The 16,881-nt window shown below is 49.2% G+C and overlaps 1 protein-coding gene across 1 annotated transcript; it reads right to left on the reverse strand.

Moving 5' to 3' along the window:
• Positions 1–2,226: 2,226 nt before the first annotated feature.
• On the reverse strand, positions 2,227–13,017 carry LOC122366140. Its single transcript, XM_043338010.1, has 5 exons — positions 12,988–13,017; positions 11,320–11,391; positions 5,750–5,903; positions 4,953–5,093; positions 2,227–3,903 (listed from the first exon to the last, which is right to left on the reverse strand). The coding sequence occupies exons 1-5, from the start codon at positions 13,015–13,017 to the stop codon at positions 3,749–3,751; spliced, it is 552 nt and encodes a 183-aa protein (XP_043193945.1). The 3' UTR covers positions 2,227–3,748.
• Positions 13,018–16,881: the final 3,864 nt, after the last annotated feature.

The following is a 16,881-nucleotide window of genomic DNA, read 5'->3' on the forward strand; positions in this document are numbered from 1 at the left end:
CCTACATTCATAGAAATAGTGGAAAACATGTGGCCAACTTTCATTAATATGCTTCACCTGTAACGGTGTTGGGCTCAAAACTTTTCATCCACCCCTCGTAGCGTGTCGTCTTTTTATCACGACATTGGAGAAGGGAACCAGTCGCACATGCATGCCCGACATTGTGGGAGGTTTTCGGTATACACAGCAGTGGTCACTAGCGCTCGGTAGTCAGCCAAACCACACGCCGCCGGCGGTGCTGAGCTGTCATTTTTCAGTGTGTCAGGGCGGCGACAATAAACTGGGCGGCTGCGGCAGCGGCGGTATTGTGACATTCAGTCACCGGCGTGGCGCTGCATGCGCCCTGGACTCTGACGGATCTGTCTCCCTCTCTGCCGACAGTTTCATATATTCTGCTTGTCTTCTGCTGGGTCAGGCATGCGCTCAGCTGCCGGTTCGCGTTGGCGCACTAAGGCCCTAGTGTCACTTGATTTGAAGTGTCACTAGGTGATTTCGGTTCGCGCTTAGCCACTAGCCGATTGGTGTAAGATACCGCCTAGTGTCACTACTTTATTGTGTCACTTAGCCACCTAGTCTTACTAGCCTCCTAGTGCGCCATCTCGAACCGGCCCCTGATCAGGAATCACCGGTAATCAGTGAGCGCACCAATGCGCAGCTGCCGAGCGGTGCAGTCCTCGGAGTGTGTGTGGATTATTGAAGTCACTTTGTCGTTCCCTGGTGGTGTCCGATGTCCAACGTTTCAGTCAGGTACGAGCTGACATGTTCCAGCTGGTCGATGAACGTTAAATATTGTCGCGACTCGACTGGTGCAATCCAGTTGACATGGACCGTCAACTATTTTAGGATACCAAATACGGGGCATGCCCTGTCCAATAACCTGTGATGATGAATTAGGAGCAGGCTGTGTCCTATTAAACAAACTTTACCTACCTTTGGCTTATTCTTAGATTAAGGACTATTCCTTCAAACATGTCTTGAATAGTTATGGTTACACCGTCTCATTCGGGCTACCTGGATTTCGTTATCACTGCTGGTGAGTATTGCACTGCAAATGTCGGCCGTATCAGCTATCCACACCGCCACTGGCTCCATGGATTATTTCTGAATGGCATGCGTACACGGGTGTCCAGCCTGGCCAGTGCTCGGTGACGGCAGTGCTGCCGCTGACGAGGTGGCCTGGCTGGCGACTGGCCTCGGCTCCAGGGACTCCATGCTGCCGCGCCAGCCACGGGCTGTGAACTGAACACACCTCTCTGAGTCTCACTCCGGGCACTCTGAGACCGAGGGACGCGCCGCCAGGCGGGCGCACGGGCGGATGTTGACAACTAGTGAGTGTTGAGTATGCATCGTACGAGGACTACGTCGTAGCCATTCAAGCTTAAATTTTGAGATATTCGTTTACATTGTGCTCTTTGACGTTTTATGCCTTTCTGATTGTTAGTTCAAACTGCATTGAGGACGGACATTGTACGCACTTGTTTAGTTGCTCCGATGTGCTAAAGCTGTGTTCCCCTGACGTGGACTATCTGGTCGAGCGAAAACTCAAAGCGTTGGGTGCGTGTTTGCGCACCGAATCCATTCCGAGTGGTGCGTTCACTCTGGCGGGAGATGTGTGGGCGTATTGCTCCGTGGGGACCGCACCAATCGCCTGCTGTTCCGAGCTCGGCCTCCCGCTGAAGCTGCCCACCGAACGGGACAGCTGTGGGCGACTGGCTCCTCCTGGCCTCGCACGGGCCCGCCGCCACCTGGGCTCCGTCCTGGTCCTGTCCCGCACCCCGTCATAGACCAGTTAGAGCACTGCTGTCATGTTCTGATCGCATTGTTATTTGTTTTGACCACGAATCTATCTTTTTTTCTGACCGTGTTGTGACTCTGGCTCTACATTATTTGTTTCTAACCCTGGCTCGTTTTGGTTCTGCTCAAACTACGTCTCTTTCCGGTTCCACTCTGATTTTGTTTCGTTTCGATCCTTTTTCACTCGGGCTCGTTCCGGTTCTGTTCCGACTCTGGTTCTATCTGATTTTGTCTGTTTTGCTGAGGGTTTGTGCTGATAACGTTTGGTTGTAGTTCTGCTCCAGCCCTGGCTCTTTCCGATTTTGTTCCGACCGTGGCTCGTTTTGGTTCTGTTCTGGCCCGGGCTCGTGGTTCACACAACAGCCGTATCTAGCGATACGCTATGCATACATGTATTTCACGTTCACACAAAGACGCGCACCAAACGGCGAATCAAGAACAAGAACAAGTCGAGAGCAGCGCTGCCTCCTCACAGCGGAGAGCCGAGCTAGTCACGCGCCGCGCGCTGATATTATGTACACTGTCCGGGAGAGGCTGGGCGAGTCGCCCGCCGTCCCGGACTCCGGAGCAGGGTTCGGGGAGGCAACGACTCTCCGGGTCCCTCCCTGAGTTCCAGGATAAGGACCCAAAGATTCCAGTGAGCAGCAGTCCGAAGGACAGCGGACCTTCCGCCTGGAAGTGCAGGTCTGCCGCAAGGGTCCCGTGTCAACCCAGTAGGAGGTGGAGATCAGTCGGGGCACACGTTGGGTCCTTCGGGACAGGTAAGCAGGGTGGGGTCCGGATGGGCCCGTTCGGTCAGTGACTGGCCAGGCTCGGGCCGCGGCCGGGACAGGTGCTCCACGTCGTCGGGTCGGTGCCGGCCGGGGCTCGGGACCACACCGGCCGGCATGTGACGGCACCCCGCCCGGCCCACCGGTGACGTCATCCACACCGCCAGCCACTCGGGGGTGACGTCACCGATGGCGGGGCGCTCCCAGGGCTCGGGACGCGTTCGAGAGTCGAGAACTGTGAGCCCTCGAGCTGAAGTAATTATGGAGACAGCGTGACCTGCATAGTAAGCATTTCAATTTGTTGTGTTGTTACATATCAATCAAGTATTAGTTGTTCTCTCTTTGCGCTCAGTCCTGCAAATATCTCTACCTACCTTTTGTCTATGATGGGCTGTAATTCTGCATGTTCGTCACGACTAGAAATAGTTTTCTCAGAACACACAAGATTAAATACGAAAAAAAAACGTGTCGCCACATCTGCCTCTCTCGGCTTCTGAATGCGCAAACGGTTTTACCACCTTGTGTTACCTACCTATTGGGATCATGACTTTCGCGAGCTCCATGCTTAGAGTTGAGCGGATGTGAGCGATGATTCTTGGGAATGCGTGCTTTGAGTTGTCAATATGTTAATCTTTTGTCAATCCTACGAGTCCCTAAATCCATCGTTATTGATAATGGGATGCTTCAGGTGATGTGTGTTGACTTGTCTAAATAAGCCTTGAACTACGTAAGTTTTAAGTAAAAAGGCCTTGCCCACCGATAGTTTGATCCCTTTTTACATTAGGTTATATCCACTCGCTTAGTCGTTTGGTGCTCACTCGGTAATTGGGCTTGTACAAGTGTCATTAAAGAAAGTGTCACTGATCCAACAATTTTTATAACAATGTCCACACAGTTTTATTGGGTAGATGTTGATCTCATGCAAGCACTAGTCATGCGGTATGTCATGGGATGCATAAGGGCGTTTGTTTTCCCCTCACAGTGTAGTTAGTGAGTAAAGAACAGGTGGATGCAGTCGCCTCCATATAATATGTATCTATTCCCCGCGCGGCGGCCGGGCCACTGAGGGAGCTGGCGTTTGCACTGCCTGGTACGGCTGACGGCGGCGGTGACCGTCGCCAGCCGCCGCGCCGGCGCTCGGCCGGGACAGGTCGGGTCGGGTCGGGGGTCGTGGTGCCTGAGGCTCATCTGTGAGCGGGGTCGAGCAGCGTCTCGGCCTGGCCGCGGTCCAGGCCGGCGCGTCCAGACCGCGTGGCCAGCTCATCCAACAGCCGCTGCGGCGCGGTGCTGTCCAGGTCGGCCTGTCCGGTCCTCTGGGCCAGTTCGTCGAGCAGTCTCTCTGTCGACAGAGAGACGACAGGCGGTCACAGATGCACCGCGACACGAGCACGAGCACGTGTGGCGTTCATACGACTACCTACTCTTTTTCCTGACTACTCTTCCTGGCTATACTCATCTGAGCATACTGTCTAGGTGTATCCCGTCTTCTTTATGACTGGACCCCATGAAATGTATATCGGCACGGCATAGAGAATACTACACTAGGGAAATTGGGCCAAGTATGAATTGACTTCGATGTCAGATATTTCATTTTATATTTCCTTTATATTTTGAAAACAACATGCCAATGTTGGCTCAGCTATTGCCGACCCTGCTATGCCGCTGGTGGAAGAATTGTGCCCATAATCGCTGTAAGCTGTTCATGTGTAAATTAAGGTGGCTGCAAGAATTGCGAATTCAGTAATCAGCATGTGTGTTCCGGAAATTGATACTTTATAGACTTGCTGAACTGTGGAACCATTTTGAGCACCATAAGACTGCACACTTACGCTCACCGAAGTCAAAATGTTGGCGCCAAGTCGCTGCTGGAGACGATAGAAGTATCGACATTCTTAGGTGTGTTTATTGTGTCATTGTGGAGTGGAGTGGGCTCCCATACGCCTTGTGCGTTTGGGAGCCGCATGATTATCATTTCCCGGTCGATCTTGTCTTAGTGAGCGGGACTTTCGGACGGGTCCCATCTCTGGGCCCCTGGACTGCCTGATGGCTCAGCTCGGAGCTCTGACCGCCGGGGTCACTGTCGAGACTCGGTCTCGGCGGCCGGCGGCCGTTGACACGATTCGACATTCTCGTCCGCCCATTGCCAGAGGTCTCGGTGCGCCGCCAGGGCCCACTCGGCTGGCTTCCGGCTGACCTGACCTGCGCTGCCCAGGGGAGTCGCTCGGGGACAGGTCCCGGGGGAGCGGTGCTCTGCAGTCAGCCCGTGTCCGGGTCAGGTCTCGGTCAGTACAGGAGTCAGCGGGTCGCCGGGCGGGCTAGTAACCGCGGCGGCGACTGCTGCCTGTCGTTTTGGTGCTGTTTTCGGCCGCCCGCTCTCGGGGCACGTACCTTGTAACGTTTGGGCGTGCTGGCCGCCGGCCTGGTGTGTCAGCGCGCGCCCGGAGAGTGCGGCGGGCTGCGGGTCGACGGAGCGACACTGCCACATCTGCCTCCGCTCCGGCTGGTCCGGCGGCGACAGCCACACGTTCACTGCAACGGAGCGGCTCCGTCAGGGCACTGAACAGGGGGCACGGACCACAGCGCCGGACCAGAGGCCAGGGCAGCCAACTAAAGGCTTCAGCCATCGGGGAAGTGAATTGGAAAGCGATGCTTAATCCGCCAGAGATCATCTACTGAGTTACGAACGGCTCACATGCTGGGATTAAGTTGCATTGTGCATTGTTGGAAATCAAAAGAAGCTTAGTGAACTTATCACACGTCGCGACCACAGATCAGTCTTACCAGTGACCGCTGCACTGTAAACCATGTAGTCGACAGTGTTGAACGGAGTAGTTGCTGCATTGATTGGCGATGCTTGGTGTATATCGTGAGAGTGTCGGAACAGGCTGCTATTCAGAAAATGTTCTCCGCGCTTTGACGAGAATATTATACTTTGCAGTTGGCAGAATGCTCTTGATCGGTTCATCACTGGCACGATGCATTCTACTCTGATGCGAACTGTAGTCGGTCTGGAGACGGTTGTGAACCGTTCGGCGGCCACTGGCCCTCACCTGTGCCGTGTAACTGCGGGCCGCGGTCCGGCCGCTGGCCAGTGGCCCTCACCTGTTGGGTGTAACTGCGGGCCGCGGTCCGGCCCTCACATGTTGGGTGTAACTGCGGGCCGCGGTCCGGCCGCTGGCCCTCACCTGTGCGGTGCGGCGGTGGTTCGCTGTCCGTCCACTGGCTCCCTGCCTCGCGTTGTGGCGGTGGCAGTGTGTGCGCGCCCGTGTCGACCAGCTGGCCGCTGAAGGCCCGCTGTCGCAGCTGCTCAGCCGCGTACTGCTGCCGTCGAGTCCGAGACTGTGGCACGCGTCCGCCGGTGAGCGTCACAGACTCACAGCATACGGGCGAGCATCTACAGCGTTAGAATCTACGGCGACCAGGGCGAGGAGTGAGGCGATAGAGACGGACAGCACCATGTGACGTCATTGTGACGTCCGGGCGGTGAATGGGAGAGGTGCGTGCTGCAGTCTGAGAGGAGCCTTCAATGGGCGTCGCAAGCATTTGATGTGATTATTGCTAGACGTTTCCAGGTGTGATCGAACTGGCTTTATGGGCTGCGAGCGTTGTGCCACTGTCTCATATACGCCAAGGTAAGGTAGGACAGTGTATCGCTTCACTCTTTTATGAGTTGGCGGCATTCTTTAAAAGTAATGACATCCGAAGTCCTATAAGTGCACCTCATATAAGTTCAGCAGCCCACCGAAGCTCAATTAAATGACCAATGCGCTAGGGGTATGTGCGTGTGGACTTTAGTGCTCGGTTGTGTGTTCGGCCACAGCTGTGGGTTATTTGGAGGCTCGCGTTCTTTTGTTGGACGAATTATTTCAAACATACTGAAGGTGGGCATTAATTAACCTTCCAGGCGGTGGGGGGCATTTTTGCCCCCCCCCCCTCTTTAGTTTTTTTTCGATATATCTCGAGAACCGCTGCGCCGATCGTCACCAAACTTTCAGTACCCTCCCGTGAATAGCTATTGCACATTGTGACCAAAAATGTTTCCAAAGGCTATGATAGGTTGAACGCCAATGACGTCAGAGTGACGTCATTTTTGCCATTTTCGACCCAAAAAAAGGTTTCGCGAGAAGAGCTACCAGGCCTACAGCTTTAGAGATACAGAGAAATGTTTCAACATAAAAGGTGTAGAATCAAGAGGGCTACAAAACTGTTATCTCGGATTTTTGAAATGTATGGATTTTGACCCCCCCGCCAAAAAAAGTTTTTTTTTTAATATAACAGCTGAAAAAAATTGAACTTCGAAAAAACCGGAATATATGTGATAGTCCCTACCGCCTTCTATCTACATACGAAATTTGAGATCGATACCTCTTTTTTGGCCAAGTTATAGCGAAAAAAACTGTTCAAAATTGATGACGTCAAATTTTCAAACTCGATTTTTAGCAATTCTAGACCTCGTAGCGCAAAACAAAGACCACCATTAGACTCCCCGTGACGAGCTGCATCGAATCAATACCCATTTTATGCAAAAATAGCAACTTTGATATTTGCCTTTTTTGTCCTGACCTTGACCTGACCTCCACCAGAAAGTGACCTAAACCGTACCTGATGATCTTATAACCAACACCATTGAGTTGGAAATGAAAAACTGGCCATTAAACATCCATCGCACAACCTTAGTAAAGTTGGGTTCATGTGGTGACCCTTGGTGACCTTTGGTGACCTGACCTGTGACCTGACCTGGTATGACCAGTGACCTCTAACAGCAACATTTGTACTAGACAACTGACGCCTTATCGCTGATTTTCGACAAAATGCGTTTCACTCGGTGTTATAGCGTTCCCTAGAAGCCCCGTGAGAAGTGAAACATTTTATCTTTGACCTGACCTGTGACGTCATCGGTGACCCCGAGGTCAATGTAATTTGGTTTCCTTTGACAAATTTGACAGGGCTATCGAACGCTGTTTGAATTTTCCGGATCCGTCCAGAAGTTTCGGAGATACGGGGGGGGGCAAAAAAATGCCCCCCCCCCCCCCACCCACCGCGCGGAAGGTGGCCGGGAGGCCCACCGCCTGCCGGGTCAAAATGCCATCGATTTGGTGGGGCGGTGGCAAGACGTCTATTCAAACCTATATTATGACTGTGTCAGTTCCAATATTTCTTGAATGATCCCACGTTGGATGGTATTTTGAACGTTGAATGGCATTGCAATGCATGATTACGGAGCGAGCGAAGCGAGCGTAGTCTTTCCTTAGATTAACGGAAATTTCTGAGTATGAGCGGCCGGCCGGCCGTGGTCACGCTTTTGCGAGGCTTATATCTCAGCAACCACTTGACCGATTTACATGCGGTAATTTTTGTAGGGTAGCTTCATTCCTGCTACCAAGTATTGGGCTATTCCCGATGCATGTGGGTGACCCCTTATGCACGTGCCACGTGCAAAACGAAGAGGTGTCACTTTTGCAATTGTTGCAATATCTCGGTAACTACTTGGCCGATTGCGCTGAAAGTTGGCATGTAGGTAGGCACCCACTATGCAATGCATATCCATGTGCCAGAGTTGAGGTGCTGCTGCACGTGCGCACGTGCAGGGGTCGATTCCAGATCTCGAGAACGGCTGGACCGATGGCGCTCAAATTTGGTACATGGTTAGGGACCGGTTAGTAGGGTGCCGTGCAAAAGTCAGTTGGGACCCATTTTGCACGTGCGCACGTGCAGGGTGCCGCCTCCAGATCTCGAGAACGGCTGGGCCGATTGTGCTCAAATTTGGCACATCGCTAGAGACCGGTTAGTAGGGTGCCGTGCACAACTCAGTTGGAGGTACCCCCTCGCAATTTCGCACGTGCAAGGCTCACCCTCTCGCTCGCTCCGTTAGTCGCCCCAAAAGGCGTTATACTGGTATATTTCCTCGGGGAAGGTCTGTGTACCTACTTGTGTAGCCAATTGTTTCTGTTCAGTGGTTAAACAACTATTCGTTAGAATTGTGTGTTCTATTGAAAAACGAATTTGAGTTCCCCGACAATTTTGCAGAAGTGTAACGTGTGGTCGGTTGCTCGTGATCTTATTCACACCGTCACCAGTCCAACCCCGCGTTTGATGTCTCCCGGACGGCGAAGATTCTACGCCGTCCGGCCAATCACGTTCCACAACCGCAGCCGAGCCCCCGCTGACCTTGGACAAGATTGGCCGGACGACGTAGAATCTCCGTCGTCCGAGAGACATCGAACGCGGGGCAAGTGTATGGTCTGCATTCGTCCAGATAATTTATGTATGTTTGTCATTCAAGTACGCAGACATATGCCTTTAATTTTGATAAACCAAAACATTCAAACATTGACATTCAAACATTATCATGATAAACGACTGCCCAATAAAATAATCCCGTTTACGTGCACAGCTAGGAGACATCTCGGGCGTTTCGACGTACCGGCCAGTGTTTGATACCTGGGGCATTCCACGATAGATCGTACCAGGCCCGTCACCCTCATCTCTCAGATTTTAATGAAAATTGGTCCTAGGGGTAATCATAGGCCCTAAAGACGCCTGGCAAAATATCAGACTTCTCAGATAAAAACTTTTTGAGTTATATTGCATTACATTTTTTAACTTCGGTTTGTAACGGTGAGTTTGATGGCCTATAACTCAAGAACGGGTTAAGCAACCAACAAAAAGTAAACAACACTAAACTTGCGATGAATCAAAAATTTATATTACTATTTAAAAATTCCAAAGAAAAAAATTCATTGTTGAGTAAAAACCTTAATCTTTTTTCATTTGCCTCTAATGACTTTTGGGACCAAAATTTTTCACATTTTTATTTTTTCAAAATAAATTTTATGTCATTCCAAATCGACATGCAAAAAATTAGAAAGGTGTTCTGTCTATAAGTTCCTCATTTTCCCGCAAACAAAATGGGTTTCGGAGGGGTTGATACGACCCCAGCACGCCGTTTCGCTTCTAATAGAGCTAGAGCCTCGCGGAAAAAAACGAGCGTGTGTGCCGTTACAAGTCGCAGCGATTGGTACCCGATTTTAAGGTCTCAGGTTAACCGGTAGCGTCTGAGGTCAGGTCAAGTGACTGAAGTTACGGGTTCGGTTTTTAGCAAATAAATTCGCAAAAAATGGCCGCAGAGCCGCGATTTTGGCATCATTGTGTTCGCCTAGCTCAGGTGCATCGAATGGTATACTTTTTGCTAGGGTGAGGTCAACTTAAGTAATTGACCTCGGTTCAAGGTCAGGTCAGAGCCCCCCAGGTCACGAAGTGGGCAAATAGTATCATATGGCATATCATTCGATTCGGAAGGTCTTCCCGAGTCCATTGGTGGCTTTCCGGACTCTCTAGCTCCATTTGATCGGGAGTTATTGACGAAAAACTCGTACGACCCTAATGACGTCATAAATGACGTCACGTAAGGTTAACAATGCAAATGTGAAGCATTGGACTTTGCAAGGAGTGCATGAAATCACGGCACCATGTACGTGAGATAGTTTTAGATCATTCTCGGCGCCAAAATAACAGTTTTTATATTTCCCCATTGATTTATAACAGTGATGTCACGTGACCGACCTGACCTCATGTAACCTTAAAAAATTCCCAGATATACAAGTTGTGAGACCTCTGGAGGACACCATGTATGCGTCCTGTAACTTTAATCTCGGACAGCTATTGTCATTGGCGTCCAAACCAATGTCAGAACCAAACAGCCTTTTTCACCCTCGCGCTTATAGGAAAGAGGGTTGGATGAACCCTCTTTTCACTTTTTTCAGATGACTCAGACTTCAATTGAAATTTCAGTAACCCGTGATGTCACTAGGCAGCTTTACCACGCCATTTGCAAGCTCCCCTCTCGAAATCACTATTCGAAACCGTTATCGTGACGTAAAATAAATACATTTATAGAAAGAACACCTTCCTAATTTTTTGCATACTTCTTAACAATGAGCCAAATATTTTTTTAAAGAAATAAAAATTCAAAAAAATTTGGTCCCAAAGTCCAAAAAATACAAATCAAAGAAAGCTCGATATGTCATATATCAAAAATAGCGTATTTTTCGAAATTTCAAAAATATATATTAATCTCTGTTTCATTGCAAGTTCAATGATATATAACATTTGACATTTGAATAATCCGTCTTAGAGTTACAGCCCGCCAAACTTAGCGCTGCAAAGCAAGATCCAAAAAATGTTATACACCATAACTCAAAAAATACTTATCTGATAAGCCTGAAATTGTTACAGGTGGATTCAGAGCCCCTGATTACCCCTGAGACCAATTCTCGTCAAATTCCGAGAGATGAGGGTGTCAAATTGGAAAAAAGTGGTACGATCTATCGTGGAATGCCCCACCTACCATGCACGGAGGTCAAGCTGAGTCTCATGCGGACTGTTCTACTATCTGGCGTTCAGGCCGTTTTTAGCTGGAACGGTCAGACGGTGAGGGGGACAGTGTGACAGGTGGCAGGCTTTGACTGGTGACAGTGATAGAGTCGTGACGCTGCATGCCAGCTAGTGACAGGGCGGCATTCTACTGTCTATTGTCCGGCTGTGCCAACTACGCCAGTGCAGGGGTGTGACTGTGACCACGGTCAGATGCGGGGTGCTGCCGCTGCACTGAGGTGCCGGTGGTGACACAGCGGTGCCAGGGTCCCGGGGTGGTGACACGGTGGTGACGGCGGTGCCGGGACTGGTGCCGCCACAGGCCAGTGACACGGTGCGCCGGGACATGCCGGTGGGCTCCACCACAGACGGAGCGTCAAACCTGCGGCGGCTGCGGTCTGCCGGACTGCTGGGCTGGCCGGCTCCTCCGTGCCCTTACCTCGGCCAAGCAGTTCTGTCGGCAGAGACGGCGGCGTGTCAGCCGTGTCGGCAGGGAGACGCACGGGTCAGACAGCACGGCGGGCCTGCTCCTCCCTCTGCCTCCCCTCCCCTCCATTCCTCGCTCCCTCTCCCTCACGACTGCGAGACACGGAGCGGCCTCCGCGCCCGCGGCCGTTCTCTGTATGCCAATAAAAATGTGAAGACATTCGCTCCTGCTCAGGGCGTCGGACGAAGGTGGTGGAGGAAACTTTGGAGTGGTCCTGCCCGGGAAGTGAATAAACATAAGTTCCGGGGGTCCGGTGTGCGTGCGCTCCTCAGCGGTCAAAAGCGGAAAAAGCTGCCCAGCTGCATGAATAAGCCACCCTCTTGGCTGGGCACTGTGCCGAAGCGGCGTCTCGCATTGGGGAGCGGTTTTAGGGACGGCCAGCAGCCCCGAGCGGCTTGGAGAGGACATCGAAGCGTTACTAATGTGAAACAAACTTTTTTATCATCTACCCTGTATCTGGCACCCTGGTCACTACACACTAACTACTGCCACTGCCACTACACACTTATGTTGGAAGTCAAAATTGTAAAATTAGGGTTACCTAACGTTACCTAACGTTAGGTAACAACTAACAGGGTTACCTAACGTTGGGTACCTAACGTTACCTAACAGGGGTACAAAACTGCTTTCTCGGATTTTTGATTTTTTGTTTTGTTTTGGCCCTTTAAAACTCAGAAGTGGGTACGTCAAAATACCAAACAATTCCAAAATTTTGAAAAACTGAAATATATGTTATAGAAACCTATGTTTGCGTTTGTCATGCGAAACTTGAGCTCGATAGCTCCATTTTTCTTTTTGCAAAATTTTGGCAACAAAATTACTCAAAATTTATGACGTAAAATTTGCAAACTTTTTTTGCCGTTCTAGACCATGAAGAGTAAAACGAAGACCACCATTGGATTCCCTGTGATGAGCTGCATCGAATAGATAACTTTTAGGTGCAAAAATATGAACTTTGAAATTTGACCGTTTTTGACCTGATGTTAACCTGACGTCCACCAGAACGTAACCTAAACCGGTCCCAATGGTCGTCTAACCCGTCACACACCATTGAATTTGAAATGTAAAATTGGCCATAAAACATGTATCACACGACCCTAGTATAGTTGAGTTCATATTGTGACCCTTAGTGACCTGACCTCTGTGACCTGACCTGGCATTAATGACCTCTTTAAGCAACATATGTGTTAGGCAACCAACGCTCCATCGATGATTTTCGATAGCATGCCCTTTACTCGATGTCATAACGCATTCCTTAGAAGGCGCACGGCGGTAAAAATCGGTGAAAATGCGGCCTTTGACCTGACCTGTGACGTCATCGTAGGTCAACGATTTTAAGGTAGTTCCCGGTGGGGCTATTGAACGCCATTTGGATTTTCAAAATCGGTTGGTAACCTTCCGAGGTCTTGGGGGGGGGGGGGCAAAAAGCCGACTCCCAACAGGTGTTAGGGTCCGCCAATTAGCCCAACATGGCGCGGGTTAATGGAATGTTGCTACTCAATAGTGCATTAGACGGATTTATGATGATAAGCATCCAGTTAAATGTGTCTGAATCATACTTACCCTCGGATGATACTGCATCGGGTTAGACATGTATAATAGCGGAACATTGTCAGTGGCACATCACCACTCGTACGTCGTTGTTGTATACATTACAAATTATACATACAAATGTTTGTTTTATACATACCAATTTATACATTTAGACACTGGAAGACGTAAGCTCTCACCGCAATAGGGTCATGGTTTCTGAATACATATCGCACAATAAGTAACAACTGATCTTGACTACAGTTTTTATGGGTTTTTGCAATGGATCAAAATTTATGTTCAAAGTAGTTCTTTTTTAGTATGCAATATTGGTACTAGCAAAGTTGCATAAGGTACACATTTTAGCAAATTTGTGGTGCGTTAATGTATAAGTTACATGTTCTGTGAGCTCGGGTACCTATATGTATTCAGAGGTGATTATAATCAGCATGTTTGGCTCATTCATTCCTGTAATCTGCATGACCCGTGCTTCCACGCGCACGCGAGGTGGCATGTGATATGCCAATGTGTGGTAATGACTAATGATGGCTAATGATGATTTCCCTATCAGGGTGGATGTAGTTTTTTTTTTCTTTTGACGAAATGCGTCGTGAGATTTTGCGTGTACATTATTGCAATCAGTCAGTTCAGTTCAGAAGGCTTCAGGCACTCTTAATGCTTTTTTGCTTTGCAATCAAGGTCAATCAATAACATTGCCTTGCCTTCCTTGCCTTGTTTTCTGTACATACTTTTCACTTTCAGCTCCCTTCTGTGTATCGAGTCTAGTTATTTTGTATAGCGGGTATGCTCTGAACATTGCACATTGTATTCGAAATAAGGTTACTTACCGCGCACATCTTTCATTGGCGGCATGTGGAGGGGGAATTTGTCATCGATTATGCTACCATGGCGGTAATGAAGTGTCATCACCATGTAAATCCATTGTTCAAAAACACAGATTAGCCGAGAAGTCAAAATAAGCCTTTGACTTACAAATACATGTTAACGAACTCCAACTTGCTTCTCCGATACTCCATTACGTAATAACTATTGAAGGCACAACCACCACCAATGCATGATAGTCTGCTAAATACGATTACGTAAGTGAAGCTGGTATTTATTCCATGGTGTTGCTCAGGCGATTATGAATGGATTCTTGCACTGCCCACCCAGTACTCACCATCTATGGGCAGCCCGGGGAGAACAACGAAACACTGTCAGTGATCAGCCTGGTAGCAAACCTGGCAGCAATCAATCAGTCTGGTTGCAATCAATATTTTAACTTTGCTCGGTCTTTCCGAGCATATACAATAAAATATGCTCGGTATAAAGAGGCTCTAAAGAGGCGGTCTAATACAATATGCTCGGTATAAAGAGGCTCGGTCTTTGCCCTCTGTAGATCTACCCGACCTTTTAACCGGTCCCCAACCGTGTACTAAATTTGAGCGCAATCGGTTCAGCCGTAACGACCCCTGCACGTGCGCACGTGCAGCAGCACCCGAACCCCAGCCCCCCCCTCAAGGAGCATCCCGAAATTAACGTTTCTGTTCTCCACTCCTCCGATTTTCTCTCTTATTATGGACCCAATCCTGCGAGAGGTGGCGATCAGGTGGTGGCCCAGCTCTTTCAAAAATTCTTATCTGATTCAGGACACATCAGGTAGCCTACCGGACTGGGGGGCTGCCCCCTGGGGCCGTCCGGAGCCGGAGCGGTCGGACACGGGTCAGCGGCGCGGGCGTGCGGGCGGTGGTGAGGTGATCCGACTCGGGCGATAGCATTAATAGCCGAGAGGTGCTGCGATTTAAGCAAAAATTGTTTTTGCACCAATTGGCTATCATTGTTTTTTACGTGTCTTGATAAATGAAATAAATTTATTCTATCTATCTATCTATCTATCTATCTATCTATCTATCTATCTATCCGTGACACATGGATGGGTAGGCATTGCCTGGTGGGTGCCTACCTAAATTCCAGGTTTCAGCGCAATCGGCCAAGTAATTGCCGAGGTATTGCAATTGTTGCAAAGCTTATACCTCTTCGTTTTACGTGCATAAGGGGTAACCCACATGCATCGGTAATAGTTCAGTACATGAAAGAAGGAATGAAGCTACCCTATAAAAATTACCACAAGTAAATTGGTCCAGTGGTTGCGGAGATATAAACTTCGCAAAAGCGTGACCACGGCCGGCCGGCCGACAGCTCACACCCAGACAGTTCTGCTATTCTACGTAAGACTTCGCTTGCTCCGCTCGCTCCGTAATGATTTGTGTAAAAAATTATTGCACAAAATTTGTTTCTACAATAACGTCAATTTGACCGTTTTTGCCCTCTGTAGATCAAACGTTAGCCTTTGGTCAAATCTGAGTGCACTTTACAGAACGAGCTGTAAAAGAGCTATTGAATACTTTTTATTCGATGTTCTAACTCTGGAACGTCACGAGCTGTGAGCCTATTTGCCCAACAACGTCAAAGTTGGGAAGCTGTGACATTTGATGTCCTATAGTGACCTGACCTAAGAAATTGACTCAAGTAGGTACTTTCGTCACGATTGACTGTCTTTTGAATGCCTCTAACAGAGTTATGCAGCGTGGCTTAGGTGTCGATTTAGGGCGGGGGGCGTAAAAACGCCGCGTCACCCCGCCGCAAACTGTTAAGATTGGACCACCGCCCTGCCACGAGTTCAGGAAACCACACGACTACATACCGGGTGTCCGGAAATTATTTGCCCCTCCATCAGCTCGCCGCCATAATTGATAAACAAAGAGCCCCCGGGTCATGGTTTATTTACCGATTTATCCCATGCCCTGTCCTACCCATTCCCTCATCCGTCTTGGCATTCCATAGATCAAGATGTCCAGAGTATCCGTGCTGATGTTCAGCCACACCTTTTACAGGTTCCTCTAAAGTCTGTTTTCTGTGGGAGCTGATTCAATTTTGCTGAGCTCCTCCTTCATGATTCCCTATAGGTTTTCGATTGGGATTAGGACAGATGATTTGATTTGACATTCTACTTCATTCCAGTCTTTACCATAACTTCAGCGCGATGGCGCTTTGTCAAAGGTAAGTAGGTACGATCCAAGTGTGAAACCATGATCGAGTCTCATTGGTACTTACAGATACTCCTAAGTTTGGCTGTTTTCGCTGAAAAGAAAAAAAGACATTCAGCTCTGAGTGGTAAAATAATTGTTTCTCAATGGCGCTAACAATGCTGTTACACCCTCTCAGTAAAACAAAAGTAAACAACAATAGCTTAAACAAAGGTTTTTAACAAAAGTGAAGCATTCCATGTACAGTTACGTCATTAAATATTGATCATAGGTGAGCATGCAACAAGATGGGCACTGGGCATTGAAACTTGAACAGAAGACATAGGCAAGTTGGGTGCCTATGCTTCATTTGGCTTTATATGTAGGCATATAGTCTTACCGTTGCTCGCGAAATCAGTCGCGCTCTCTGTGAACAAAAGATTAGATTGGTTTCCGAAACAATTGCTTGTGCTATCAAATGCAACCCATTGCTTCTATTGTTTGACGTAAGTCATGTTTGTTTTCATTATGACGTGCTTGATTACCTCATTCGTTCCATGTAGTGATTGTATCTTGGTCCAAAAATATAGGTAAATTCCATTAAATATAATGAGCGCCTACCGCCCAGCACGTTGTGAATATGTTAGCAGTATGTAATACGTCACCATCACATTGCAGTTGCCGGGAAAAACGTATGGGGTCTCCGAGATAGGTGTCTTACCTGCCGCTTTTCTCGGATGGCCGGTGGCCTGTGGAGCGGTCGGATGGACCCCGGCGGAGGGTGCAGCGTTCGGACGGCCCCCGTTGGAGCGTATAGCGGCCTGGTGGACCCCAACGGAGGGTGCGACCATTGCCGCTGGGTGCGCAGGACCTCCAGAAGGCGCGGCCACCTCTGGGTCCA

This window comes from Amphibalanus amphitrite, unplaced genomic scaffold, assembly GCF_019059575.1.
Source record: "Amphibalanus amphitrite isolate SeventyFive unplaced genomic scaffold, NRLGWU_Aamphi_draft 000787F_arrow, whole genome shotgun sequence".
Taxonomy (NCBI): Eukaryota; Metazoa; Arthropoda; class Thecostraca; order Balanomorpha; family Balanidae; genus Amphibalanus; species Amphibalanus amphitrite.

Excerpts from the sequence above, each read along its gene's own strand:
- LOC122366140 (XM_043338010.1), bottom strand. The coding sequence starts at position 13,017 with ATGTCTAACCCGATGCAGTATCATCCGAGG. Across the intron at positions 5,904-11,319 it reads GCAGACCGCAGCCGCCGCAG|TCTCGGACTCGACGGCAGCA; the intron begins GTTTGACGCTCC and ends CGCGTGCCACAG. Across the intron at positions 3,904-4,952 it reads GCACGCCCAAACGTTACAAG|AGAGACTGCTCGACGAACTG; the intron begins GTACGTGCCCCG and ends CTCTGTCGACAG.